The following is a 27,633-nucleotide window of genomic DNA, read 5'->3' on the forward strand; positions in this document are numbered from 1 at the left end:
ATGCGTGTCATGTGCCAAAACCGAAGATTGGGAGATGTGGAAGACGTGCCAGGAAGCCGAATGTCAGGGGTCGTGGGAGAGTTCAACATCCCTACAAACACTGTCATGACGTTTGTTTTGAGATTTGCTAATGCAGTCTGTGTGTTTTTTAACTTTGGCATTGCACATGGTGTGAAACGGCGGTGGTGTGTCTCTTCCTCTGTACTGCTTGCTCTGTTTTAAATAATTAAAAAGCACAAATTAATCAGTGCATTAAAATACTGTGCAATTGGGAATAATGCATGTATAGGAGAAGAAGCACAGAGGGGTGCAATATCCTGACTGGCTTTTTATGAAGTCGCAGTAGGATCTTGTTATGTCACAGTCCATCAGACCATGGGAAATATTCAGATAAGGCAGAATTTCAAATTACATAGAAAGAAGAAAACTAGAAAAGCAAGTGAGGAATTTGTTACGTATCGTATTTATTTCGTCGCTACACATTTATTTTAGGCACTGATCAGTAATTTCAATACGCAGGCTGTGTAGTTAATCTCATAGAGTTCCCTGCAATAATTACTAGAGGGAACTGTGGTTCTGCAGTCTTTCAGCCACCATGGGAATTAAGGGAAGTACATGGATTTGTCTGGCCTTTATGCTTTTGAGTTCAGACGTTCTTGTGGCTTTGTTTATTAAGGTTTATATGCGTTCATTGTCGTAAATTTCAGAGTAACCTATACTTTTCAAAGTGTAGAAAACGCTGCGAACATTCACAATCGTTACAAACTGCAATGGTTCAGCTTGTCGAGGTGGCCAGATTGAAATGTGCCAAGCATCTCAAGGCACTGGCTCGCCCGCGATAATTCATAAGGGTATTTCATTTCGCTTGTCAATGCATGCTTCCATGGCGTAATGGTTTTAATGTCCGGTTTCTTTGCTAGAGGTCTTGTGTTCGAATCCTGCTGTCGGACAATTTTAATAATGTTTATTTAATTATTTATTATGCAGTACCCTGTTAGAAATGACAAGTTTACTAAGTCACAGAGCTGTCTAAATCCAGAAGGACAAAGTGTAGTCAAATCCATGTACTTCCCATAATTCCAATACTGGCTGAACCACCCCCATTGTAGCTCCCGTAGACACTAGTGCCAAAGTTCCCTCTGGTAATCATTGTATGAAACTCTACGGTTAAACCTACCTGGCACCTCGGAAATATCCAACTTGTACCCAACAATGATGGGTACAATCACTGAGGTCATTACATGCAGTGGCCGAGACGAAGAGCATTTTATCAGCAGTGCGAGTGCATTTTGGACATCATTTTATATGCGCATATCTTATGCATGTTATTCAGGATATTGAATGTAACACTGCCAAATTGTAGTCCGTTTCAGTGACAGGCGTGAAGAGAACTTGTGCCAGCTTAGGTTTCTTCTGTCTGTGTGCCTTCTTGTGCAGTATTTAAACGTGGCACCTCATGAAGTTGTCAGGATGACTAAGTAGAAAGTGCATCATTGTGAAACTAGTGTTTTGATGACATGAGCTGTGCTTAATGCAGGTTTCTGGACATCACCGGTTGCCACCACGGCATCACTGACATTGCGCTAAGCCACCTGTCGCGGTGCCCTGGTCTGCGCCAGCTAAAGCTGAACTACTTGGGACAGGTAAGCAGAGTTTGATGTCTGGTCTTACAAGCTTTCCTGTTTCTCTTTTTTATCTGTGTGACTGGCTTTAGCTATAGGTAACCGTGTTCATGCAGTGCTTGAGGTTTAGTTCTAGGTTCCTTTTGTTTTTTTGGCATCACGGCATTAGACTGTAATGAAATGTTTAAAAGCTTGTTTAGTTTTATGAGGGCAGTGAGTAGTTATGAGCATTGTGTTGTCCCCATCTTCTTTCATTGCGAAATTTTTTTGCAAAAATTTTTTGCTAATTTAGATTACCCAAATCTTCACAATATTACAACCTACTCGGTGAATTTGACCAGTATTTTAATAGTAACTGGGCCCTTTGTTTTAATGCTAAGCATTCTTTGGCTCGCAGACACTTCACGGTAGGTAGGTTCCAGTGTCACCTCAGTTTATAAAAAAACATTTCAAGTGCCCAATAGTGAGATCAAAGCTCTGACGTGGAGCGCAGCAGCTTCATGCTCTAACTGCAGAACCACAATTGCAAGCATGTTCCTCCCATGCCAATGCCAGCTAGCTCTTCGAGACGTCTGCCGCATGCATCATAGCACTCTTATCCTCTGCTTTCCTCCTTGCGCTCTCTCTTCACTATTGCAGTCTTTAATCCCTCGCTGTGCTCCATGTTAACGATTTCATCCTTCGCTGTGCTCGTTCGCTCGGTTATGCCGAGGATGCTGCTGACGCAAAATGCAGGAATGAATGCATTAGAGCTGCGCTCTAAAAGAAAAAAAAATAAAGAAAGAATGGAGCTCATTACGGGGCCATGTTCTGGTGCTGCCAGCAGACACATGAATCTAATCTAATTAAGCGAACTTTTCCTGTCATGTGTTAAAATTGTCCAATTCTGTTTTGTATCTATGATCTCCTGAAGTATGGTTTAAGATGTATGCAACACATTTTAAACAGCATTATTTTGAACAGTGCCAACAGTTTTGGGGGTACCGTATTTATACTCGATTATAATGTGCTATTTGTTTGGAGGGAGGAATCTACTAAAGAAAGATGCTTGTTTAGTGAAATAATAAACCAGAACTGCAATAGTGCCAAGCTATTGTCATTGCCACTCAAAAGTTTCTCTAGTCCAATCCACACGTTGCTGCAGGGTTGCTAATCTCGAGGAGGGAGGAAGAAGACTTAAGAGTGAACGTCGCGAGACAGTTCTGGACTCTGTCAAACTTTGCCATGATGTTGAATTCAACGTGTTATCGTCTCTGATTGGCTGAAAGTTTGGTGCACATTACCATCCTGCAAATACTATATTATCTTGGTACGTGTAGCTGTAGGCCCAGTGCTTTGAGAGCTGTCGTGCATTTGTGTGTCCAGTACGCAAGTGCTCTGCCTTTGTTAATTTATCCCTGGCTGTCTCGACAGATCACGGATTCTGGCCTGGGCAGCCTGTCGTGCCAGGGTTTGCTGCACAGCATCGAACTTCGTGGATGCCCGCAAGTGTCTGATGGAGGTTAGTGTTTTCCTTCAAAGTACACTCGAGCCTTGTTATAAATGGAATCGCGTCCGACATGCAAACACCTTCGTTATATATGGTACTCGTTATAAGAGTACATGCTTGTATCGATGCAAAATAATTTATTGAAAACGGGTCCATGCGAAAGTAACACAAGTATTGTGCCTCTGTCAGGTTAGTAATGGGATTCCTGTTGACTTTGATGGCTCATCAGTGGCTTAACATGCCGATACGTGGCATATGAAAAATGCCAAATAACACGCATGTGCTTCCTACAAATCACCTCTGTGCAGTGTGCATTCACATGGGATCAACACATTTGCTTCTCCAGCTGTGGCATAGCCATGTTAAGCTGCTGGCCAAAATGCACTGATGGCCAACTGAACTTTAGAATTACTCGACTCCATGAGATAATTTATTGCATCCATTTTTGTTATACAGCTTGACCTCGATATAACTAAGTCGATAAAATTGGCAATTTGCTTTGTTATATTGAAATTTCGTAATATTTAAATTCAATCTTTTAAGCAAATGAGTACAGTCGCTGATGGAGTTTTTTTATGCAGAGGGAGCTGCAAAATTTTCCTAATTATCAGGCACTCGGAAAAAGCAAATTTGAATGAGGAGAAAAAGTAAAGCACCATTTTGTTGAATTTGAGAGCCGGCGACAAAAGATATGGTTTCATGCCATGCCAACGATATCTTCACATTGCCGGTACGAAGCGAAGACAGCCCCGCTTTTGCATCCACTCCAGCCACGTAGCTGATAGTGTCACCTGCAGTGCGACAATGCTATCATCAAAAGGGCCAACAGGGGGGAGCAAATGCTTCAGCTGTCTCTCTCTTCAACACATCTCTGAAACTCTAGATTGCACAACCGACAGCGCACAATGCCACGACATCTCAGCTTGCCAAGTCTTTGCTCACACAGCGGATAACCTCTAAACAGGGCACGCGAGCTGCATGTGCGCTCAGCAAAGCTGACAACCATGCGCAGCCACGGCCGCGATAGAAAAGGAGATGCATGCCATTCTGCCAACCCGCTCCCCCCCCCCCATCCCCCCTCCGCTTTTTTCCCTTGCTTGTGCGTGAAGACTGCTTCCATCGAGCCACCATCACTCTCAGTTTACCCTTGCATGTTTTCACTCGTGCCTGAAGCATACAGCGTGCAATGCATGTTAGGATCTTATTGCACTTGGACTTGATACAGAACATGATGTTGCTGCACTTCAGTGGTCACTCCTGGTCGCACGGCGTGTGATTCAAGAGGTACATTTGCAAGCAGACTCAAAATAATTCAACTATTTGACCATCTGCGTCTGTGGAAGTTTCCATTAATTGCCTTGGTATTCCTTCGGGGTGGCAGTGAAATTTCGTTATATTGAAATCGTGTATAAACACACTTCATTATATTGATGTTCAAAGTATATGGTGTTCTATAGACAAGAATTTATAAAAAGTGAAATAGGTTATATCGAGAATTTCATTACACTGAAGTTCGTTATATCGAGATTTAACTGTATCGTTCTTTGGCTGTACAGTCAACATTTCTTACAACGGACTGTGATAATCCAGAGGAACAGGTCCGTTATATCCAAAGTCAAAATTAGGGTCATTGTATGTTGTGAAATGGCGAAACCTAGCATATACAGCTGTCTAACCATAAACAATTGCAAGAACGAAAGAACACCGAAATTAAAATAATTACGTATAAATAAATAAGTTTACGCGTTAATCGTAGAACCACTCTGCACAGCGTCCTCCTGTCTCTAAATTCTGAGGCGCTGGTAACTGACAAACAGTAGTTTCTCCGTACTAGAGCATATATACACCTGCATAATAGCAAGATTAAGGCCTGGCACAATGGCAGGCAGCCGTCCAGCTCGCACTGATGTGCCAGCCATCTGACCCATGTGCATCGCTGCCGCCAATGACGCAAACATAGGCTACATTTGTTCTTCACGCATAACAGTGGCTGCTAGCATAAACCAATATCTTCATTTTACCTTGTGCGACAAGCAACGACCATTGTCAAACATGTGGCTGCCTTTCCCATGGTCCCCACGGCCCACATCGTCATCCGCATTGATGTCCTCCAGGTGATGTGGCTCCTCCGATGCGTCAGTCGCAGCCCTGAAATATGTCAGCGGATCTATCTTGTGGCGGCACGCATCCCACAGAAATTATCCATCGAGTGGATCCCACTCTACTTTTGAGCTTCCAAAGCCGTGCGGATTCTGCGCCCCGTCTAGCGACCTCTACTTTGCCACTGCCTCAGCTCGTTCACCTAGATGATGCCACCCTCCTTTTAAGAAGAAAGGAGCACCTCCAGCGCCACACACCTGCTCTCATACCTCCGTGAGCGGTAACCCTCCCCTGCAGTCTTACCCGTGCAGAGGAGGTTGCACTTCAGAGGATCTGGGTCGCGGTTGCCCTCACTCCTCCCCTGACTCGGAAGTGGCTGCACTTTCACCAGTTATATCCCCGCCCTGGGTGACCAGTCTGCAAGTCACGCAATGCTGAAGCCGACATCCCCCACCTGCTGTGGGTTTGCCCTGCTTCAACGCAGGGCAAACCACAGTGCACTTCCGCATGCAGTGCTCTGCCACATACACGCGTCACTACAGTAAAACACGTTGTATTTACACCACCAGGAAAAAATTTACCTGTTGTAGCCAATGGTCCATTATAGCTGTATCCATTAAAAGCGGAATTGGTTGCATTGATAATATAGGCAGACCAAACTAAGGGAACAGAGCAGTCCGTTATATCCAAAAGTATGTTTTATGCAGAACCGTTGCAATGGCGTGGACTGTATACACATTGTTATGCTTCCTGTGACCTGTTATGCAGCGAAGTGCATGACATGGCAAAGACCATTTCTTCTGTAGAACTGCATGAAAAGTGCAGTGTATTTGTGCAGCTGCCTAACACCATGCTCCAATTCTGTCGTTGACAGGTGTGCTGATTCTCGTTGAACTGTGTCGTGATCTGAGGCTGCTTGACGTCAGTGGCTGTGAGCTTGTGACCAACGCAGCTGTAACTGGTGCCATGAATACTGTAGGCGAGCGGTCAAATGAGCTGACCATCGTCATAGGTGGTGAGTGCACTCTCCTGCTACCCGTGGCTCTTCCATCTTTTGAGGCCCGGTGCATGCACAGTGACAGATTCATTCTGTACGCAATTAATTATGGAGTTTTATATGAATCATTGCTCAACTTTGAAATATCAAATACCCTTTTATGTTTCTCTAAGGAAACTCTTGGTAATCTCTATGGGCGTTAATATAATCGCAAGCCAAGGCAGGCAAAAAATTTTGCTTTTTACTGTAAATGCTTTCGAGTGTCTTAGTACAGTAAACTTTCGATTCGATTTTGGTTAATTTGGCTTTTTGTTCAAGTCAATCTCGACCGAAGGTCCCTGCCGGTGCCCATACATTTCTATAGGACGAAACTTTTATTATTTTGATCCTGAAATCAGCCTTCGCCGGATAATTAGAACTTGGCTGATCTGGTCATCATGCAAGCACGTATAACACCAGTGAAAACCGCAGTAGTGACTTCATTAGCCACTGCATCAGCCTTGGCAGTGCTTGGGGTATAGTGAATGCACCCAACACACATCATCTTCTGTCGAAAATACATATTTTCGGCCTGTCCCAGTAAAATTTCAATGCTACCTTTAAAGGGCCCCTCACAAGGCCGCATAGAAAATTTCAGTTATACCCTGGAAGTTGTTATGTGCCCTCTAGGCAGCATTCTACCACAAGAATTTTTCAAATTGGTTCATTAATAGCCGAGATGTAAATACTTCAGTGCTGTGAACCCATAATTTCAGGAGCTGAGTGTCACCGCCAACGTAACGCTCTTTCGACTTGATGGCTAGCCTCTGCAAGTGAAATTACAACCCTGCATTCTCTCGTGAAGGAGCCGGAGGATCGCGTGACGCGTACAGCACGTGCGCCGCCTTCTTTCTTTCTTTTTCCTTACTATTCTTGCTGCGCAGTGCACCTCCGCTGACAGTACGGTCCCTTGTGCGAGCGGTTGTGTATCTCTTGCTTTGCGCGGCCCACAATTTATTGCGCTGTGCACAACACCTGGCTAGCAGTATAAGTCTTTGCTATACGAATACTGTGGCAGACACAAATGGCTCACAGAGCATGATCCCTCGCAGGAACATGGTAGAAAATGACTTAGTTTTGGAGTCTCCACCCCCGACTGCACGACATGGTAACAAGTGGATGAAACAGAAGTACATCTCTCTTGCTGTGGTGCGAACTAAAACAAAAACATGCAGACATTTGGTTTCTGTGTCTATTATTTCTCTATGCTCTAATTTCTCTTTTCAAGCAACATATTACACAAATGACAGATGTTGCCTTGAATATTTCTTGAAGCCACGTGTCACTATGAGTGACGTCACAGCATATACATGTACTTAGGCTTACTTGCGCATGTACGTCACCTCTCCAGCTGGGAGCGCATTGCCCGTGAGGAGAACAGCAAACAGCCTTTGGTTTGAAATTTCAGCTCTTTCTGTGGTGCGTAGCGTTGTATACAGTAGAACCTCATTGATGTGTTCTTGGCTCCAACGTTCGCAACGAGAATGCCACAAATGACCCACTAGAGTTAAGCTCATTTTTTTACCGGTTCAAATGTTCCCGGAAAACATGATTTTTCGGCACCGACGTTCAGTACGTCGCCACACTGCTATCGTACGATACATTTTCCGGCCGCTAGATCCCATGTAAACAAGAAAATGTGCGGGGTACGTGCAATTGAGAACAGTATATAGCCGCCTGCCGCAGCAGCTTCACTGCGATACTCGCCCGCCCGTCTCACGTGAAAACGCCGGCATGCACTCAGTTTCTCATTTCGGTACCAGCAAATCTTCTCCGAGGTCGTTGCATGCTGCATTCATACCTATCACCGCCAATCCTATTACGATAAGCATCTTCGGCTATCTGTTTCAGAGCGCATGATGCCGTCGGAAGCGTAGTGCATGCTTTTAACCCTTTGAGGGTCAGTGACATAAATATACGGTGCTGCAAACAAGTTTAAAATGGTTGATGCCGTATATTTAAGGCGCTGTCTATACCTTTAATACGTGCACCAACTGCCTAACTTTTTCTTTTCTGGCATGTGGTGCCACTATGTGGGAATACAGGGAATTTTTTTCTCGCACCTCCCTTTCTCGGTTTTCGTTGCACAGTTTGTTTTAGAGCTAGTTTGCTCCGGCGCGTCTATAACTACTGCGTGCACAGGCAGGCGGCGGTTTGGGTTTTGTTACGCGGGCGGTTTTGGCTTCTTGGGCTCACAAAACTGATGGCTATCTTGTTACTAATCGCTCAAAAGGCTACCGCCTGCTTCTCGCTTGTTTAGTGCTCACAGGGGCGTGCATAGGAAGGATGCCGCTGTGCATGTGTTTCCTTTCCTTTTCTTTTTTTGGAGACTAGCGATAACTAATTGCCTCAGGTTGACGATAAGATGATTAGCGGAAGTTTGGCACACGTTTTGCTTTTTTGACGGGCACACAACCACAGTTTTCTTGAGTGTGCTCACCTACACAGTTCGATTACGCTATGGACGTAAATATCAGTGTAAGAGCAGGAACATTTGACACGTGTGAAGTATTCTCGTGTGCTCATTTTCTAAGCCTTATGTGTATTACAGTGCATCACATTTTTAATTCTTATAAGTTTATTTGCTTTTTTTATTGTTGTTATTCATGAATAAACAGTAAATATATACCAACGAAAAATATTTTTTCTCACTTTACAGTCACCTTAGAAAGATTATGGGAAATGTTTTTGAAATAGGTCCCGCAGAAAAATTGGAATCTGCAATAAAAAAAATCGACCCTGGGCAGTTGCATATGGCGAAAAAAATCGACCCTCAAAGGGTTAATAGGTGATAACCAAAACGTACCACCGTTCCCTGCTGCAGACTGCAATCGTATACGTTTTCCGACTGCTAGATCCCATGCGAACAAGAAAAGGCACAAGGCGTGCCTGCGATCGATAACACCATATTTACTCGCATAATGATCGCACTTGCTTGATGATCAGAACCCTGAATTTTGTCGTCAAAATTAGATTTTTTTAATTTCCTGTGTAATGATCGCACCCCGAACTTGCCGCAGCGATATGTCGTGTGCCAAGTCTAGCTAATAATGGTCGCACTTACCATCTGTTGAATGCTACGCGAACGACTCAAGACAAACCAAGCGGTCTGCACGCACCAAACATTCTTAAGTCGATGCCTCATTTCATTACTTTCATCACTTTCCGCACTTCCATAACAAAAAGAGGTACAACCAAACTTGCCTTTATTATGGGTAGGCTTTATAATGGTTGTGGTCAGCAAAAACGAAAAAGGCGCCTTTCAATTCTTTTCATCTCCACTTGTGGGCATGCAACAAATCGCGCACGGCAATGATAGTAGCCATGTTTACACTGATACGTTAAAAGTGTACCCTATTCATACACCGATGCTTGTAACACAGCTAAGATATTCGTCCACCCTTAGCGGAAACGTGCCGTATTAAGATAGTAGTGAAGACAGATGCCGCAGTTTTTGCAGCACACCACCCACGCGTTTCTATGTCACTTGCAGCTAAGCGCGCCCATCTGTTTCTGTCCACTCAAAGTGGACATGGCTACGTTATTGCTGCAAATTTGCCGATATTAACGTTATTATTCATTACTGATACGGAAGAAACTGTTTCAATGCACGTAATGTACTCCCGAGAAGAAAAAAAAAAATCGCGTTCAGCGCGTTCGGCTTGCCATTTTTTGGCCTGCCATTTTTGTTTTGGTGTCCCGCACCCGCATCCCGCAGCAAATGCAGGCCAAAAAAAATTTTTTTGTCTTTTCGCGGGAAATTTAACTCGCGTAATGATCGCACCTCTGAATTTGCGTCAATTTTTTCTGACAAAAAAGTGCGATCATTGTGCGAGTAAATATGGTAGTATGTAGCCGCCCATTTCACATGAAAATGGCGGCGCGCTGAGTTTCTTATTCCAGTACCAGAAAATTTCTTCCCAGGTCGTCGCATGCCACATTCACAGCTATCGCCACTAAACCTATTGTGATAAGCAGCTTCACCTATGTGTTTTGCAGCGTGTGGTGTGTAGTGGTCTTGGTAGCGTACTGCCCGCTTTTAGTAGGCGATAATCCAAGTGCGCTGCCGTTCCCTGCTGCAGATGGCATGACGTGGGCATCACATTTCGCTTCAGCGGCGTACGGTGCTGCCCACCAGCTCGATTTCGTTTTGGTTTCCTGTCGCCCTCTTAATATATCATGCGATAGGAAAACAACAAATCGCATCTCTGGTCGCCGGAGCACTACCAGCTCGACACACGTCGTCGGCGTCTCGTGCCGGAACGATCCGTGCAACACTTCACATTACGTAGATCAATAGTTGAGTCTGTCAAACTTTTTTTAGTTATTTCGGATTGTACGTTTTCGCAGTTAGTACGTTTTTTGCATTTTTTCCCCAGAACTTACAAACGAGGTTCTACTGTATTTAGCAGACATGATCGTTTGTGCACTTTGTATGCACTGCACTTCTCAGCTCAAAATGGTCAGACCTGGTGTGGGGCCCTTTATACGCTAGCTTTCAATAAAATATTACAGTATTCACCCAATTTCTGCAGGAATGTTTACTGGAAAATTGCTTGGGCAGTTCAATCCGATATGGAACTAGAACCAAAACTGCATTCGCAACAGTCTCCCGTCAGAGCCAGCCTAGCCAGCATTCATTGCCGTCACAAGATGGCGACCATGGATGGCGACAGAACGAGTGCTTGCATAGCATCACGACGACGACACGCCACTTTCAGTCAGATTACAAAAGCACATTAAAATGATAATTATTTTACATGTTAAACCAGCATCAACAAACCACATCATGTGTTCTTGGCGTTTCGGAGAATTGTGTTCATCATAGGACAAACAAGTGAAGTGGTTAATCTAGGTGTGGGCCACCATCCTGTTTGCGATTATTGCGGAGTCGTTTGGTAAGGGAAGATTATCAGACATGCTGTGGGCTGTATGGAAGACCATGTTCTGGTTGTTCATAGACTGCGAAAAATTGAGGGACGACAGTGGACATCAAGTAAATAAATTTCAATTTTCTGAAGTTAAGGTTCGCAGGTGTCACCTTTTTCTTATTGCCAGAAACTGAGGTGCCATCTTTTTCTTGCTAGAGGTTGGGTGCGCATTCAATTTCTACATTGTTTTGGAGCTCTAATGTTAATTCTTACTTCAGTTTTCTACTTTGAACCATAATAAATTGGTGCGCATTAAATTTGGAGTTGTGTTTGAGTGGGGGCAAATACTGCCACATAAACCAGCAGTATGTTTCGAGTTTTTTTAGAGCGACTCTGCTACTTCAGGTACAAACCCAGAAAATGCCTGGTTCTGTAAATCTGACCTTCAAACTCAGCCAAGGTCAAACTGGGACTTAGCCTGCCACTGCCGGCAGCTGCTGCATACGCTGTGTGGGTGCCCATATCTTGAAAGCGATCTGCAGTGTGTACAAAGTGCACTGAGTACTGGTAGCGTCGTATGCGCTGTGCTTTCGACGCTTAGTTCATGTTGAAGCGAGACGCAGTGTGAAGGTCGATTTGCTCGGTGCAGCAGCATCTGTGTGTTGTCTTGTGGTGCAATTGTAGATGCTGATGGCGCTGAGCAGTGTCTATGTCCTTTCCTAAAGCAAGCAAAACCGTGATATCACTTGCCAAACTTTTTTTAACGCTGTTCAACCACAGCAATTTTTCTTCTTTCTTATTTAATTCAACCTAGCTCTTAATTTGACTAGTTTCATCGGTCCGATCCGGGTCGAATTAACAAAAGTCGACAATATAAGTTATCATATTCTTCACTAACAAAAAGTAGCATAGGGTATGTTTGTTGAAAGACATTCTTTAGCTTTAGGAATTGCTTTGCAGATGCATGGAAAACCTGTTAATATGGCTCAAAATGTGGCTTAATGGAGCTTATTACCACGTGAATCAGAATATAGCTCAATCCAGAACAGAGGTCAAACCCTGGCTCTAAAGGGACAGACAACCAATTTTTACGGTACCTATCGTATTTACTGTATGAAGAGCTTACCGTCCAGAATGCTCAATCCTGAAGCAGTAATGCAGAAAACATTGGGGGACACATTCACTAAGAATTTTTGAATCTGTAGGCACGACCATGTTTATGTAGACGCATGCTGGAAAAAGCGTGATAGTGATTGAATGCTAACAAGGGAGCAAAGCCAAGGACAAGTGTTGATTCATTAAAGGGCCCCTCACCAGGTCTGGCCATTTTGAGCTGACAAGCGCAGAGCATACAATGCGTGCCAACGATTGTGTTTGCAAAGAATTACATCGCTATGCGCCGCGGAAAGGTCTGAAATTTAAATCCGAACACCGTTTTCCCTTCTCCTCGCGGCCGCTGCGCTCCAAGCCGGATGGAGACATGCTCACATCCCTGCGCCTAGGTACTCGGGTCCACAGAGTGACGTTGCTCGTGGTGACACCTGACTTCGAGAATTGTTCAAGGCACCATCTGTTATGAATGTGATCTGTTGCTTGAATTGATGAATTGAAGTTTAAAGAAAGAATAAAACACACAAACAGAATTTCTGCGTGTTTTTTTGTTTTACTTCACACCAAAGCAAGAGAGATGTACTTCCGCTTCGTCTGCTTGTTTCCACAGTCGTGCAGTGACTTGCACAGGTACCGAAACTATGCCATTTTCTACCGTGTTCCAGCACGTGATCATGCTCTGCAGTCCGCTTGTCCTGCCTCAGTATTCGTGTAGCACTGAATTATACCGCTAGTCATGTGTCCTTGTGCACAGCGCGCAAAATTGTGCGCTGAGCGAAACTAGAAAATCACAACAGCTCGTGCGCAGCGCCGAAAAAAAAAAAAAGATAAAAAGAAAAGCAAGGAGAAAAAAAAATTGAAGGCAGGGCCCATGACGTATGCGTCACATGATCCTCGAGGTCCGGTATGGAAGAATGCAGGGAAGGAATTTCGCTTGCAAAGGCTAGACGGGGTGAGTGGAGAGAGTGTCTCGCTATGCAGCGGAGCTCGCCTCCTGAAATCATGGGTTCGCGGCACTGAAATATTTCTGTCTCAGCTATTAATGAGCCGATTTGAAAAATTTTTCGGCCTAACGCTCCCAAGAGGACACGTAACAACTTTCAGCATATAACCAAAATTTGCTATGGGGCCTGGTGAGGGGCCCTTTAAAGCAATCTTGAATTGTATGATTATTCCTGAATTGTTGGATTATTTCTCCAACAACATGTGCATGCTTCTGTGATTTCCTGTTAAACTGCTCTGGTAAATTCCAGGTTAAGCCATGAGGCAGGCCCTGTCAATGTCTAGAACATGAAACGATGCTTTTGCGCAGACTTTTACACCTACCTGTGGGTAGAAACTGGTGGGAAATTGCAGTAGTGCTGGAATTTCTCATGGTTCTTGTTATATGACGATACGCATAGAGAAAAGCATCAATGCCTATAAAATACTATGAATGGATTTTTAAACAAACACTGTGCTCACCCATACTAACACTTAACTTGCATACACCAACATTTGCGGATGCGGATCCAGGAGGGGATGTCCTGACGTGTGCAATGCCAGTGTATGGTGCATGACAAACTCAGGAATTCCTTTTTCCCAATTCTTGCATTATTTTGCTCTTGAGGGACAAGATGTGTTTAATGATTACTGAATATAACCTGCCATTATCATCATCAATTGCCATTTCAAAGTCGGACTTCCCCTTGGAAAAAACCTAGATCTGCACGTGTACACCAATGTGTGGCTATGTGGTGGGGCTCCATTGCTCATACAAAGTTCCATAGTTCGGTCTTGCAGCATGCAGCTTCTCACGGCTTTCTGTGCCGATTTGAATGTATATTTCCTATTTAAACCATAAATGTTTCGTTCAAGCCTACCAATGTTAAGCATTTTCCTTTTTTTAATTTCACCCAATATCTTATGACACGTTCTGGTCAGTTGTCATTTGCTTTAAAATAGAATGAAATTGAGAAAAAATGCAATGCAGTTAACTGAGAACAAACTTTATTTGGTCAATTTGCTCATTTTTCATTGGAGGGAAAAACCGTATGTGTGACTAGTCAGAACCATCACGATTCTTGTTCGTCTACGGCTGCTAGTTGCTTTTGGCATTCGACAGTGCATTGTCATCGGTGATGTTCAAGGCGTTTGTTATGCAGGACTAGATATGTGCAACACTGTCCTTGGGAAACAAGCAACATGTACAGAGCACTCAAAATGCACGCATACTGATCATTGCATAGCTGGCTGGTAGGCATCCTTGACTTACTGCCAGCCATTAACTCACTTTGATGGTCGGCTGTTTATTGCAGCTTCAGTTTTTTTCACTGTGTTCACAGACCGTGGTGGTCAACATGCTATAAATTTGTCCCAGCTAGTTGTTGTTTTGTCACAGTCATTACAGAGTGCTAAAAAAAATTCTAATCTGTGGCCTTTTCGCTTCATGAAGTGATGCACTTATAAGTGAATTCCATCACATTTTCAACGAATTTACCGTTACTGGGAAAACTTGTGCAAAATGCTCTCAAAGAAAACTCGCCACGGTGTCTCCAAGTTCAGTGCGAACAGCATAGTAGCCCTTGCATGAAGTTTTCCGTGAAGGTCTACAGTTGCACCACTTCACTTTCTGTTGGAGGGAACCCTAAAATGATGCAATGCTGCACTGTTCCCATTCGCTTCTGTGTATCATTTTTGAATGCTGCAATGAAGTCGAGTAAAGGCCTGCTTGTTTTGCGCCCTGAGACAGGAGTAACTCATGTAAGCAAGCAGTTTGCGAAGTTCGTAATGGCAGCAATGCAAATGTTAGCAATCTTTTTTTAAGGAGAAAAATAAATAAATTGTGCATAGTGTAGCACAAAACGATCGTACTATGGTGACCAGACGACAATTGAAATTGTGCCAAGGACCTACATAAGACAAGAAAGCACTTTTCCACCAACTGTTTCGAAAAAAAGAAGGTTGACCTGCTTTCCACTTCTGCAGTATACAAATGGCTGGAAATGTAAAAGGGACTCTCTCTCTAGTGACTATGGAGCAAATATCGATAAATAATACACAGAATAGCAGCATTGCCACTCTCTAAGAATACAATTGCTTTGTTACTGCCAAGAAAGATGACTAATTATGTACTACACTGTAAGCTTAACAGCTGGTTCAAAGGTTATATGCCATAGCCAAATGGGCTTGGCCAAGGGATAGTTTTTGAGCAGTCAGGCATTTGCATCTGCTAATAAAGAAAGGAACCTAACAATATGTATTCAGGCTGATTTGCATGGTAAAAAATGTGGTGTGCTAGAGCATAAGTGTTGCTGTGACAATTTCGTTGAGCTCATTTGGGTTGGCAGCCCTCTTGTTTCTTATGTCTAATACTCTAGGCAGTTTAATTTGTTCGGTGCTGGTCTCTCTTTCTCCCCCTTATGCTCTGTCCGTCTCTTGTTTTATGTCCATTCACCCTTTTCCATGTACAGAGTAGCCAACCAGAAGTACCTCTAGTTAGCCTCCTTTCCTTTCTACACCCTCTCTCTCTCGTGTTGATATTTCACTTTTGTTGTTGGAACATGGAAAGTATGGAACCCTTAATTTCTTTTTTGAAATGATGCTGACAATTTATTTAGTTGATTAGTTGACACATGCAGTCTGACTTCAGTATGCATGGCAAAATTTGCCGCAGCCATGCTTGACAAGTTCAGTTTATTACACATGGGAACATTGTCTTTCTACTGAAAAATCTATCAACCGTATTAGTTGCATTCACCCTGTCCCACCCCCTTTTCTTTTTGAAAGAAACTTGAAGAGTTGCCCACTAAATCATTGCAGTTCTTTCATGTTAGTAAACCCGCCGTGGTTGCTTAGTGGCTATGGTGTTGGGCTGCTGAGCATGAGGTCGCGGGATCGAATCCCGGCCACAGTGGCCGCATTTCGATGGGGGCGAAATGCAAAAACACCCGTGTACTTAGATTTAGGTGCACGTTAAAGAACCCCAGGTGGTCGAAATTTCCGTAGTCACCCACTACGGCGTGCCTCAAAATCAGAAAGTGGTTTTGGCACGTAAAACCCCATAATTAAATTTTTTTTCATGTTAGTAAGGTTTGGCTGGACAAAGTTTCGCTGTTCAAGGAGAAAGCCACAAAATGTAACAAGGGAATACATTTTTCTAGCTGGACAGCATTTTGATGCTGCATTTAAGACACAGATGTAAATGCTTTTGCATTTTAAGAGCTGCTAAGCAATGTTGTGCCATCCTCTTGCTCATTTACAGGCACACTTGTGGAACCCAACCATCTTTACCTGGATCCAACGAGCAAGCTAAAGATTGATCGGCATAATTTTTGCGTAGAGCTCTACAGGCCAGACAGGCTGGAACGCATGGGTAAGCAACTGTGTTTTTTAGTTTTTTCTTTTTTTCTTTAAGTCTAACAGTACAGTCAGCAGGGTATGTCCGCATCGGCTGTGTGAAATTTTACATCAGCAGCATAAGAGTGATGGTCTGCGTCTTGTTCAAAATTAGGCCTTCTTGAGCTCCATTATAATATATTTAAATTTGCAGCATGTGGCATACAGTTAACTAAAGTGGTGCTTTTAAATGAACCCCTTCGCTTTCCATGGTAGAAAATGCTGATATGTTAGACAGCCACACCAAAAATTCTAGAAGAATTTTACTATTGGGCATTGCCTACAGCATTTCATCAGCCTGTTTACAATAATATGTCATTTTGTCATTTTAACCAGGTCAGATTTTCATAGTAAGCATTGCTATAAACTGACCGCATAAAGTACAGTCGAACTTCTTTGTTACAAATGCGATAGTTATGTGTAACTTGTTCGTTAAATTAGCGGTTCTTTATGTGGGGACTTGACTTTCAAAATGTGCGTAAACTAATGACACAGAGACTGGCGTCTGTAGTTACAATTCAACAGCAGTTTGGCTTGAGAATTTAATTTCAGAGTCTTAATTTTTGTTCCCGGCACCTCTCTGCACCTAGCTGCAAATTTAGTTAAAGAGAAGAAGAAGAAAGAAAAAAAACTGATTCATACATAACATCACTCTAAACCACTAAATCCTGCCTCGTAGCTATGTCAAAATGGCATGTAGTTCCAATCATCCTTCATTTTGAGACTGCAAGCACAGGCTGAACCCCACCGTATTTTTTATTTTTGAGAGCTTGTCATATCTGGGTTTTGAATGGGTTCTGGATATGAGAGCAAAAAATCCTAGTTAGCTGGAAGCGTAAACTACTGCTTCATGTCATAATTTTTCTGTCTCATCATTTTGCTATCAAGGCGGCGCATTAGCCAGACAAGGTAGAACAAACTGTGAGACGTGGAGTTGTGTTTTTTGTGCCTCTTCAGCCTAAAATGTATGAAGTTTGAACGGTAGTACGTCATTGTGACTCCCGATCTTCTCATAATGGCATAAAGTAACTGCCAACCTCGTACACCTTTGCCTGATAGCGGTAAATTCGTCCGCATTCAGGCAGGTGCTGTGTTTAGGTCCTGTGAATATCGACAGCAATGATTCCAATGCCTGAGCTGGCGTTGCATGGATTTCAAAATTCATGCAAGACGCTCGTTTGCTCACCTCTGAGGTCACATCTTCATTGTGGTTGAACTGGAGCAGAGCGCCCACTTTGTGTGCCCAGTCTGGTAGTGCTTTTGTGCTTTGGAAGGCTTATTTTGATATAATTATTACTTTGTGTGCATTCTCTTTTTGCATTTATCGGGTTTGAAGTGTTTGTTGTAACAGTGCAGTGCTTCAAAGAAAATGTTTGTTACAGTCGGATGCAGTTTAAATGCACTGAACATTCGATTTTTCGCGGACTCCCGTGAGGCCACGAAAACATCAGAACAAAATTAATGCATGCCTTTTACTGCCCCCAAGGGCTCAAATCGCCACAGGCACGTCCGAAATAACTGAAGGCCTGCCAGCACACTTATTAGGCATATCGGTGCTTGTAGTGTGGCAAGAGATGGCGAGTGCACATGTGTATAATTAAGGAATACATAATGCGTCCCGTGACAATTGCCCCTTCCCACTCTTTGTATGCTTCACCGCAATACTTCATGCGTGCTTCACCGCTTAACCCTGCTGTATCGACGCGAATCTGACTTTTGTAAACTGGCATATGCAATGCGTCGTGCTTTCCGAGCCGCGAAGCCATTGGCGAGGATTACAAAGGCGGAGTCAGTGCCATTGGTGACAATGGTGAATTCTTTCAATGAAAAAAATGGCTGTGGCTTAGCTAAGGTTAAGCCCAGGATGCGAAGCATACTAGCCTTTATTTTAGTTGTTGAACCACTGTTTAGCCTGGTGAAGTGCTGTTGCTTGGCTATATTTGGTTCGGCTAGACGAAGAAACAACTCATGCGTTACTCTGCTTCGCCTTCAAAAGTGGAACGCGACAGCGTTCCCGTCGACCTGCCAAGGGGTGTAAGACAATGGGCTACGGTGCAGCGACTATGCGCCCCCGCATTGGACGCGGTGAGCGTCGAGCAACGCAGCCTTCGGCGCGGCAACGAAATGTGCGCCTGAGCAAGTGACGCACGCCTGAGCCTTAGAAACAACTCGTTTCTAAGGCAACACCGCATTCACTAGAGGCGCTTTTGTACCGCTTTGAAGCATCGTACTCGTGGCTCACTGGTAGCGTCTCCGTCTCACACTCCGGAGACCCTGGTTCGATTCCCACCCAGCCCATCTTGCAAGAGTTGAGCCCGGCTTGCAGCTGTTGTGACGTCAGTGCCCTAGCGGGAGGAGCGGGAGTTAGGCCGTAGTACCATCTGTGCGACCGCGGGCGAGCGCACGAGCTGAGACCCGGCTATGTAGCTACGCGGCCGCAAGCGAGCGCACAAGTTGAGCCTCCGCTTTTGCAGCTGTTATGACGTCATATGGTAGCTACGCGGCCGCGCGCAGCGCAGCAAGGAAGAGCGTGGTTGTGTGGCTAGTATGCTTCGCATAAAAACGTGGCACCGAACAGCAAGAAGCTCGGTAGCGAACATCGAAGCAGGTAGGCCTAGAGTTGCCGTGGTGGTGACTACGGCTGCCAGCGGATCAGCCTTCGAGAGCGCCTGTTCGAAGTGACGAGATCATCAAAATGGTGGTGTTTTGGATAACGCTGTTTCGGACCTGTGGTCATGGCAAAAAGTCCGGAAAATTGGACGGTGAAGGGTCTCTGCATTCGAAATTTGTGACGTTATTATGCATTGACTATGGGGTACGTGGCAGTACTGCGAAGGCTTCCAAATTCTAGGGCATGTCCGAAAAATCGGTCGGTGACTGTAGGTAAGATCAGAAAATCGTAAATGCTCAGAAATATTATCAATATAACCGATAGGTCATTATATTCGGGATTATTATGAGCGAGGCATCGTAATAATCATGTTATTTATGCTGTAACCGACAGTAATCATGGCCCTTTTTAACAAGCAATCTTCTTTTATTGCATCCCCTTGAAAAATGAACAGGAAACTCTTCTTCTGTGGTATACAGAGCAATAAAAGCCATTGGTAATCTGTTTAGCAAAACCTCAGGAACTGATTTCTGCAAAACTAAAAAGAAAAAGAAAGAAGTTAACGAGCATAAATATAGAACCAAATGAGAAAATAAAAGATGGTCTTCACATTCAAATATACAAGCACATAAACTTATATACCATACAATCAAACTCCACAACAACACAGTTCACAAGACATGCAAACAATCTTGTTAAGCAGCAATTTTCGATTGCTGCTGCATGATTTTCGGACATGCTCAACTATTCCGAATTTCCTGTGGCACTGCCACCTACTCCATAGCATCAATGCAAATAATGGCGACTGAAATTTCAGCCACCGTGTGTGATGTCGCTTAATTTTTCGGACTGATCGGCGCATTTGTTATGTTGTAAACATGGTGGCCACGAACAAAGTTGCTGCCATTCGGGGCTGTTGCCGGTGCTGCTGTCACATCTGTTGTCGAGGTGATTCCTTGGCTTTTTGAGTGCCCTAGAGCAGCTACAAAGAAAACTTGGTTTACTTGGCCAGAAGCCGCCACTTTGGTCACAGACATTTACAAAGCGGCGCTGGTTAAGCCTACCCAGTCGGTTCGGGACCGGTGGCGTGGATGGGATGCCGAATCCTGATGCAACATCTGCTTTTTTTTTGCCACTTGTGAATTTTCTGACAATATATGCCTTGTCTTCCAAACAAGGACTTCGACTTTCTGCTTTGATTTGCCATACTGCTGTCAAGAGAACAAGAATGCATGCAACGGTGGTAGCACAAAAACAAACCAGGAGCAGGCGCTATCATGTAATCCCATACAAATTTGGATTAGCTGTGGCTTGGAAGAAATAGCAAGTGCTTGTTTCAGCCACTGGTAAAAGAAGGCCAGCTTTATTGGCGTCATTCTCCGAGTTTTCTACAGTAATACTTAGAGGGAAGCCTGGTGCCACCGTCCATGCAAGTTGCCTAACAGATGCTGTTCCACCTTGGGAATGCCTGCATGTGGAAGCGCGAGGCTTTGTCTTGAATGTTGCTTCGCTAAAGCATGGTCATGGCTGCACAGATAAAGCTTTATTCTAATAACATGTTTGTGTATTCGTGGTGGTGTAAAGCATTTGTATGTAATTTATGTGTATATTTGGAAATTACTTGTGTCCTTTGTTCTTTGTGCTCGCTACATTTTGACCGTGCCACTAACTCGCCCAGCTTTCAGTGCTGTGTAATTTATGGTTGCCCCCTGCCTCATATCAGCAGTGCAAGACATCAACAGGTTATAAAAATCCACGAGAGACCTTCTGCGGGCCCACCGTAGGCACGCCATTTACATGTATTTGCATAGACCTGATTGTGAATTTTTTTTCATTTTGCATAATGAATACCAGATATAACAAAGGTATTTGCGGGTCCAATGCAACGTTGTCATTTGAAGAGGTTCACCTGTACGCGCTTATTTCTTGCCATCCCACCTAATACTGCTTGTCCTTCTTGTAGCTTATGATGATGACCATGACTGGGATGGAGATCTGGATGGCTACGAAGGTATGTGTGTCACGTTAGTTTGGTATTTTTGTCATTGTTTATCTTTGAATGACATCAGAAAGAAGCACAAGGCCAGGTTTTATTGCTTAAGCCTCCTTTGGCAACAACAGTGAACAGTTGCGACTTTCTCAGGCTTAAAATGTAGGTTGTGGCAAGCATTGGGCAGGAAACTTTGTTGGTGTCGGTAAAAATGAGTTACCACATACAGTAGACACAGGGTGTCTACCAACTGGGAAAACTGGGAATTCTCAGGGATTTTGAATAGTCTGGAAATACTCAGGGAAACTAGGTGTAATCTTATTGAAAGGGAACGAAAGTCGCGGTAATGCTGGCTTGAGTAACAGCTTAGACAGTAAGCTTAATTTTGTACCCCACCTGAAGTATCTGAAATCAAAGTGCCTCAAGACTATGAATCTTCTGAAACTCTTATCACGTACATCTTGGGGAAGCGACAGACGGTGCCTTCTAAAACTTTACAAAAGTCTAATATTAACACGGCTTGACTACGGATCAATAGTCTATAATTCTGCTGCACCAAGCGCTTTGGAAATGCTAGATCCCATCCACCACCTAGGTATCCGCCTTGCTACAGGCGCATTTAGGACTAGCCCTGTGCAAAGCCTCTACGTCGAGTCAAACGAATGGTCATTACACTACCAAAGGACATATTTAACTTTCTCCTACGCCTTGAAAGCTAGATCAGATGTTAAACATCCTTGTCATTCCACTATATGCGACTTGTCCACTGCTAGGCTGTTTCGTAACCGCCCGGTCACTAGGCCTCCTCTGTCCCTCCGGTTGGAAGCACTCTCAGAAAATACAGGGATCCCTCTTTTACACAATGTCCTAATGGCTCCTACACGGCTTCCACCGCCTTGGGAGTGGCAGACTGTAAGATGTGACATCTCTTTCTTAGAAATATCCAAACAAGCACCTGAGGCTCACATACAATCTCATTTTCTTGAACTTAAAGAGAAGTATTCCTGTGACGAATATTACACAGATGCTTCGAAGTCTCCAGCTGGTGTTGCTTACGCAGCTCTCGGACCCTCATTTTCAACATCAGGGCCACTAAACCCACACACCAGTATCTTTACGGCAGAAGCATACGGTATACTTTCGGCTGTTAAACACATAAGGCGCAGAAATGTCGCTAAGGCTGTTGTCTTTACAGACTCATTAAGTGTCGTGAGAGCCCTGACTAGCTTACGAAAGCATAAGAATACCGTTTTGAATGAGCTGTATAGCTTGTTGTGCTCCGCATATATCTGCAACCAAGCGATTATCCTATGCTGGGTACCTGGCCATAAAGGTATAAAAGGTAACGTAGCTGCTGATGAAAACGCTACGTCAGTGAGTTTTAGCGACACAGATAGAAATATCCCTATTCCTGCCGCAGACCTAAAGCCCTTTTTGCGCCGTAAATTGAGGAAACATTGGCAAGCAGAGTGGGATACACAAAGATTGAATAAGTTACACATTATAAAACCAACATTGCGGAATTGGATAAGTGACAAAACAGCACGGTACAAGGAAGTACTTCTTTGCCGTTTAAGAATAGGACACACTTACAGTACTCACTCCTACCTATTGACTGGCGGCGATCCTCCTACTTGTAGTAGGTGCGGCGATAGCCTGACTGTCCTCCATGTTCTTATCCAGTGCCCTGCAATAGAAACAGAGAGGAAAAAGTATTTCCCTTCTGCATATCGGGAAAATATACCACTTCACCCTGCATTTTTTCTTAGTGATGAACCGCTTTTTAAACTGCAAATAGTTTTAGATTTCTTAGCTGAAACCGACATTCTGAAAATAATTTGGCCAGGAAATTTTAACACGTGATTACCAGCCCTTGCATTCGAGGGCCCTCTTGATGATCGAGTGTAACTGTTGTCTGGTCTTATGTTTTTATCAAAACACAACTGCCATCGTCCATGTCCATAATTAATCAGTGTCATTATTTTACTAGCTATATATTTACGTCATTTAGAGCGAAAGTTTTAGGCCCTTATACAGCCATGTCACACCTACCATAATAAATTCACTGTCCACGCCATTCAGAATAAATTCTTTAAATTACCATTTGTCATGGCGCTCTTTGGCCATAACTGGCCCTTGCGCCATTAAAAACCACATATCATCATGAGTAACAGAGAAGAATTGTAACAAATCTACTTTGACGCCGTGTCGGCGGCTGGATACAGTCAATGACTGACTTTCCAGACGCCCCATAATTCGGACAGCTTCGCGGCACCAACACGTACCCCATAGATTCAATATATAAGAATGTCAGAAATTTCGGACGCAAGGACCCTTTGGCCGTCTCATTTTCTAGACTTTTTGTCGTGACAGCAGGTCTGAAATGACATTAAAGGGACACTAAAGGCAAATACTAGTCGGCGCGGACTGTTTAAATACCATTCTAGAAACCTTGCAATGCTTGTTTCGTGCCAAGAAAACACTTAGTTTACGAGAAAATTGCATATGAAGGGTCTGAATAACTTTTTCGAAATTCAAATCTCTTGCCACCCAACCGGGGGAGTCGTGACGTTGCATATGCCATCACCACGCTTTGCTGCCATCGGTGAATAAAACAGCGCCCGACCGAGTCAAGACAGAGCGGTGGATTCACCGCTACAGCTGCTTTTTGGTCAAGTGGCGTAGACCTTAGGGCATCTCACAACATCACATCGAAATTGAATTCTCTGCTACTTGCAGTTTGTGCTAGTTTCGCGAGTCAGCAAAACCAGTGCAGCACTACGGGATAATGAAGCTACTGAAACATGAAAGCAAAGCGTAGGGGGCGCAGAGTCGAGCGAAGACGAAACCTTTTGACCACCCGTGTTGTTGTCAAGGGTAATTTCAATGAGTTCTGTTTTCTAAAATTGAAATAAAACTGGACAAATAGCATTTTATTTGTCTTATAATACAATGCAAGGATGTTTTTTGCAATAAGTGGTTGAGTACTAGTGACAAAATTTAACTGATGAGTGCTTTCGTCATCGGGCAAGTACTTGAATGTCCCTGGGAAGTCTCTAATCATGTACTGCATTTACCTAAATTTCTCGATTATTAAGGCTCTGTTTACGATAATACTGACTCCTTAGAGATTCTCTAGCACTAATCTATCACTTTAGCTTAACATATTATTTGCCTTTAGTGTGCCTTTAATTAAAGCGACCACTGCCATTTCGATTACCTCGCAGCCTCGAACCGGCGCTCTCACACGCAGATCCGCTGGCAGCCGTGGCTACCATCACAGCAACACTAGGCCTAGTTGCTTCGACGTTCACTGTTAAGCTTGCCGTTCGGTACCATGTTTTTCACTAACAGAATTCGCCACTGTCAGCAATGGCGCCGACTCCGCCTTTGTGGTCCTCGCGATTTGCTTTGAAGCTCGGAAAGCACGGTGCATTGCATAATGCCTGTTCCTGAAACGTAGCTTCGCCTTAGTACAAAATGTTACGCGGTGAAGCATACGCAAAAGTATTGCGGTGAAGCATAACAAGCATGAGAAAGTGCAATTGCTACAGGACTTAGTATGTATTCCTTAATTATACACGTGTGCACCCGCCATCTCCTGTCACAGTACAAGCACCAATATGCCTAATAAGTGTACTGGCAGGCCTTCAGAGCTTTTTTTGGACTTGTCTTTGGTGATTTGAGCCCTTGGGGGCAATAAAAGACATGCATTCATTTTTTTTTTCATGTTTTCGTGGCCCCAGGGGGCCCGAAAAATCGGGTGTTGACTGTAAAACTGACCAAGAGGATGCCTCATATTGTCTGTGGAGCGAACACGTGGTGTAACGAGGATGAGAACGGAAAGGACCGTAGCATTTAGGAATAATCGGGAAAGAAACTGTGCTGCCTCTCCTTTGAAGGAGCTTGAGCTTAAAAAGCAAAGTGTTGGCCGATGCCGAGATGCAGGTGACCTTCATCAAAACCAACATAAACTCTTTAAAGCAGTGAAACACAATACTGAGTCATTGTGCGCAGGCATAGATTATGTCAGGACAGTGGAGGTTGACCATCCAGCTGCTGTGAGAGAATTTTGCTTGTGACAAAGTTCCAGCTTCATATCAATGAGTTTGCTATCAATCGATAGCAATACCTCATATTCGAAAATATTTGCCTCTGTATGCATCTCCTTTTTATTCGTATTTGAGAATGCTTGACTTGATTCGCAATGGGCTTTACCATTTTTTTCGAACAAGTTTTATTTTCTGTGCATTGCACTAGCCTCTCCCTTCTGTTTTCTTTTTAAATAAAATAAACACTACTCCTTACTGTAAAAACTGGATTAAGTCGTTTCTTTTTAAAATTTTTTACCGTGCTTACTAGAGAGGGACAGCATCGGGTGACATGGTGTCAGCCCGTCTTGACATAAAACAAAGTTCTGTGTCACTCAGGGAAAACCTGGAAAACTTGGTATTTGGAAATGTCAACTTGGTAGACACCTGAGACGCGCTTCAAGGCGAACATAAAAGAATATTACAACCTTACTTTTCTTATTGGAAACTCAGCTAGTCAGAGAAATGTCTTCTCTGCTCATGGAAGTGATAGCAGAAAGTTGCAGAGATTGAAAAACTTGTGTGCACTGTATGAAGGCATAGCATAGCAGTGATATGCTCAGCTCTTGCAGCAGCCATCGCAAGTGTAATGGAAAAATTGGACACGTCGATACTGAAGTGAGATATAATGGCACAGAACACAGTAGAACCTCATTGATACGTTCCCGTTATGTACGTTCTTGCGGTGCCAGCGTTTGCAATTGAGGACACAAGAAATGACCCAGTAGAGTTAAGCTCACTTTTTACCAGCTCATACCTTCCCGGAAAACACAATTTTTTTGCACAAACATTCAGTACGTCACCAAACTGCGATCGTATGATACGTTTTTCATGCGCTAGATCCCATGTAAACACAAAAATACGCTTGTCGCACGCCATATTCACACCTATCACCGCCAATCCTATTGCGATAAGCATCTCCATCTCCACCTCAAAAGGAAGCTAGAGCTCACGTTTTTAATAGACAATAACCGAAACATGCCGCCGTTCCCTGCTGCAGACTGCGATTGTATATCTTTTCCGGACGCTAGGTCCCATGTGAAAAATAAAAGGCGTGAGGCACACATGATCGAGAACAGTATATAGCCGCCCGTCTCACGTGAAAACGCCAGCATGCACACTTTCTTATTCCAGTGCCAGAAAATCTCCGCCCGGGTTGTCGCACGCCACATTCACAGCTATCGCCGCCAAACCTATTGTGATAAGCACCTTCACATATCTGTTAAACAGCATGTGGTGCGTAGTGGCATTGGTAGCATACTGCACACTTTTAGTAGGCATCACGTTTCGCTTTCGCGGCATCCAGCATTGCCCACCAGCTTGATTTCGTTTGTTTCCCATGGCCTTCGTAAAAAATAGGAAAAAACAGAATGCGTCTCGGGCCGCCGAAGCCCCACCAGCTTGACACGCATCGGCGTCTCGTGCCGGAATAATCCACACGACGCTCCACATTACGTAGATGTTTGAGGCTGTCAAATTTTTTTAGTTACTTCGGATCGTACGTTTTCCTGCGTTTTACGTTTTTTCTACCATTTTTTTCTAAAACGTACGAATGAGTTTCTACTGTACTTGGGCCGGCAAAGAAGTGGGCGAACAAACGTGCATTCCCTAGTAGAGCTTATTAAAGAAGAGGCCACTTACATACCACTTAACATGAAAGTGAAAGGCAGTATAACATTACAATGTAGAAACTTGCGTGCAAATGACAATTGGGAAGCAGAAAGCAGTTTGTCATGTGAGGCACAATATAAACATCTCGAGTGCTGCTCCGTAAAATCCAAATTTACTTGTCATATATATATGTGTGTGTGTGTGTTACTCTTTGTGAAGCTATGTGATAGTGAATTTCACTATGTTAGGAAATCTTCTTGAGGGGACAGTGATCTGTCTAGTGGCCTGTCTTTATATTACAGTTTTCTATCTCTAAATTTTTTTTTTTTTTGCAGTCGTAGTTTTTGCGTGTGATGTGTGTGCAGGTTACTGCACTTGCAGTTCCATTGTTGCCCTTAACTTTTCCCTTGTGTGGTTTATAAGCCGCCCCTCTTTCATAAAATTTTTGTTGGAGTGTGCATTTGTTTGTCTTCTTATTTGCTGGATTGTTTACTCCATGCCACTACTTCATACAGGCTGAATCATAGGCCAGAACGCTCACTCTCCAGTGCGCTGACTCATACCCGCTGTACACTCATTTTACAGATGTGGAATAGATCATTAGTGAGGGACAAAGGCTATGAGTGGATATGTATTAACGACAGTGGAAAGTGCCAGTGACTTTTAAGTGGGCGTTAGTATGAACAGGATTGAGTCCCACTTGACATGAATGTGAACAGGAATGA

At 43.7% G+C, this 27,633-nt stretch overlaps 1 protein-coding gene across 3 annotated transcripts in view; it reads left to right on the forward strand.

Annotated features, from left to right (window-relative positions):
- LOC126539501 (putative RNA-binding protein EEED8.10) overlaps positions 1 to 27,633 on the forward strand; it is a 59,223-nt gene that overhangs the window by 29,361 nt on the left and 2,229 nt on the right. For 2 of the 3 annotated variants that reach the window (XM_050186372.3, XM_050186380.3), the window contains 5 exons: positions 1,538 to 1,643; positions 3,036 to 3,123; positions 6,086 to 6,226; positions 16,472 to 16,582; positions 21,180 to 21,227. In XM_050186372.3, the coding sequence (XP_050042329.2) occupies positions 1,538 to 1,643; positions 3,036 to 3,123; positions 6,086 to 6,226; positions 16,472 to 16,582; positions 21,180 to 21,227 (494 nt within the window). The remainder of the gene's footprint in view (positions 1 to 1,537; positions 1,644 to 3,035; positions 3,124 to 6,085; positions 6,227 to 16,471; positions 16,583 to 21,179; positions 21,228 to 27,633) is intronic. The other variant, XM_050186385.3, reaches the window with a different exon arrangement.

Source organism: Dermacentor andersoni, chromosome 3 (genome assembly GCF_023375885.2).
Source record: "Dermacentor andersoni chromosome 3, qqDerAnde1_hic_scaffold, whole genome shotgun sequence".
NCBI classification, from domain to species: Eukaryota; Metazoa; Arthropoda; class Arachnida; order Ixodida; family Ixodidae; genus Dermacentor; species Dermacentor andersoni.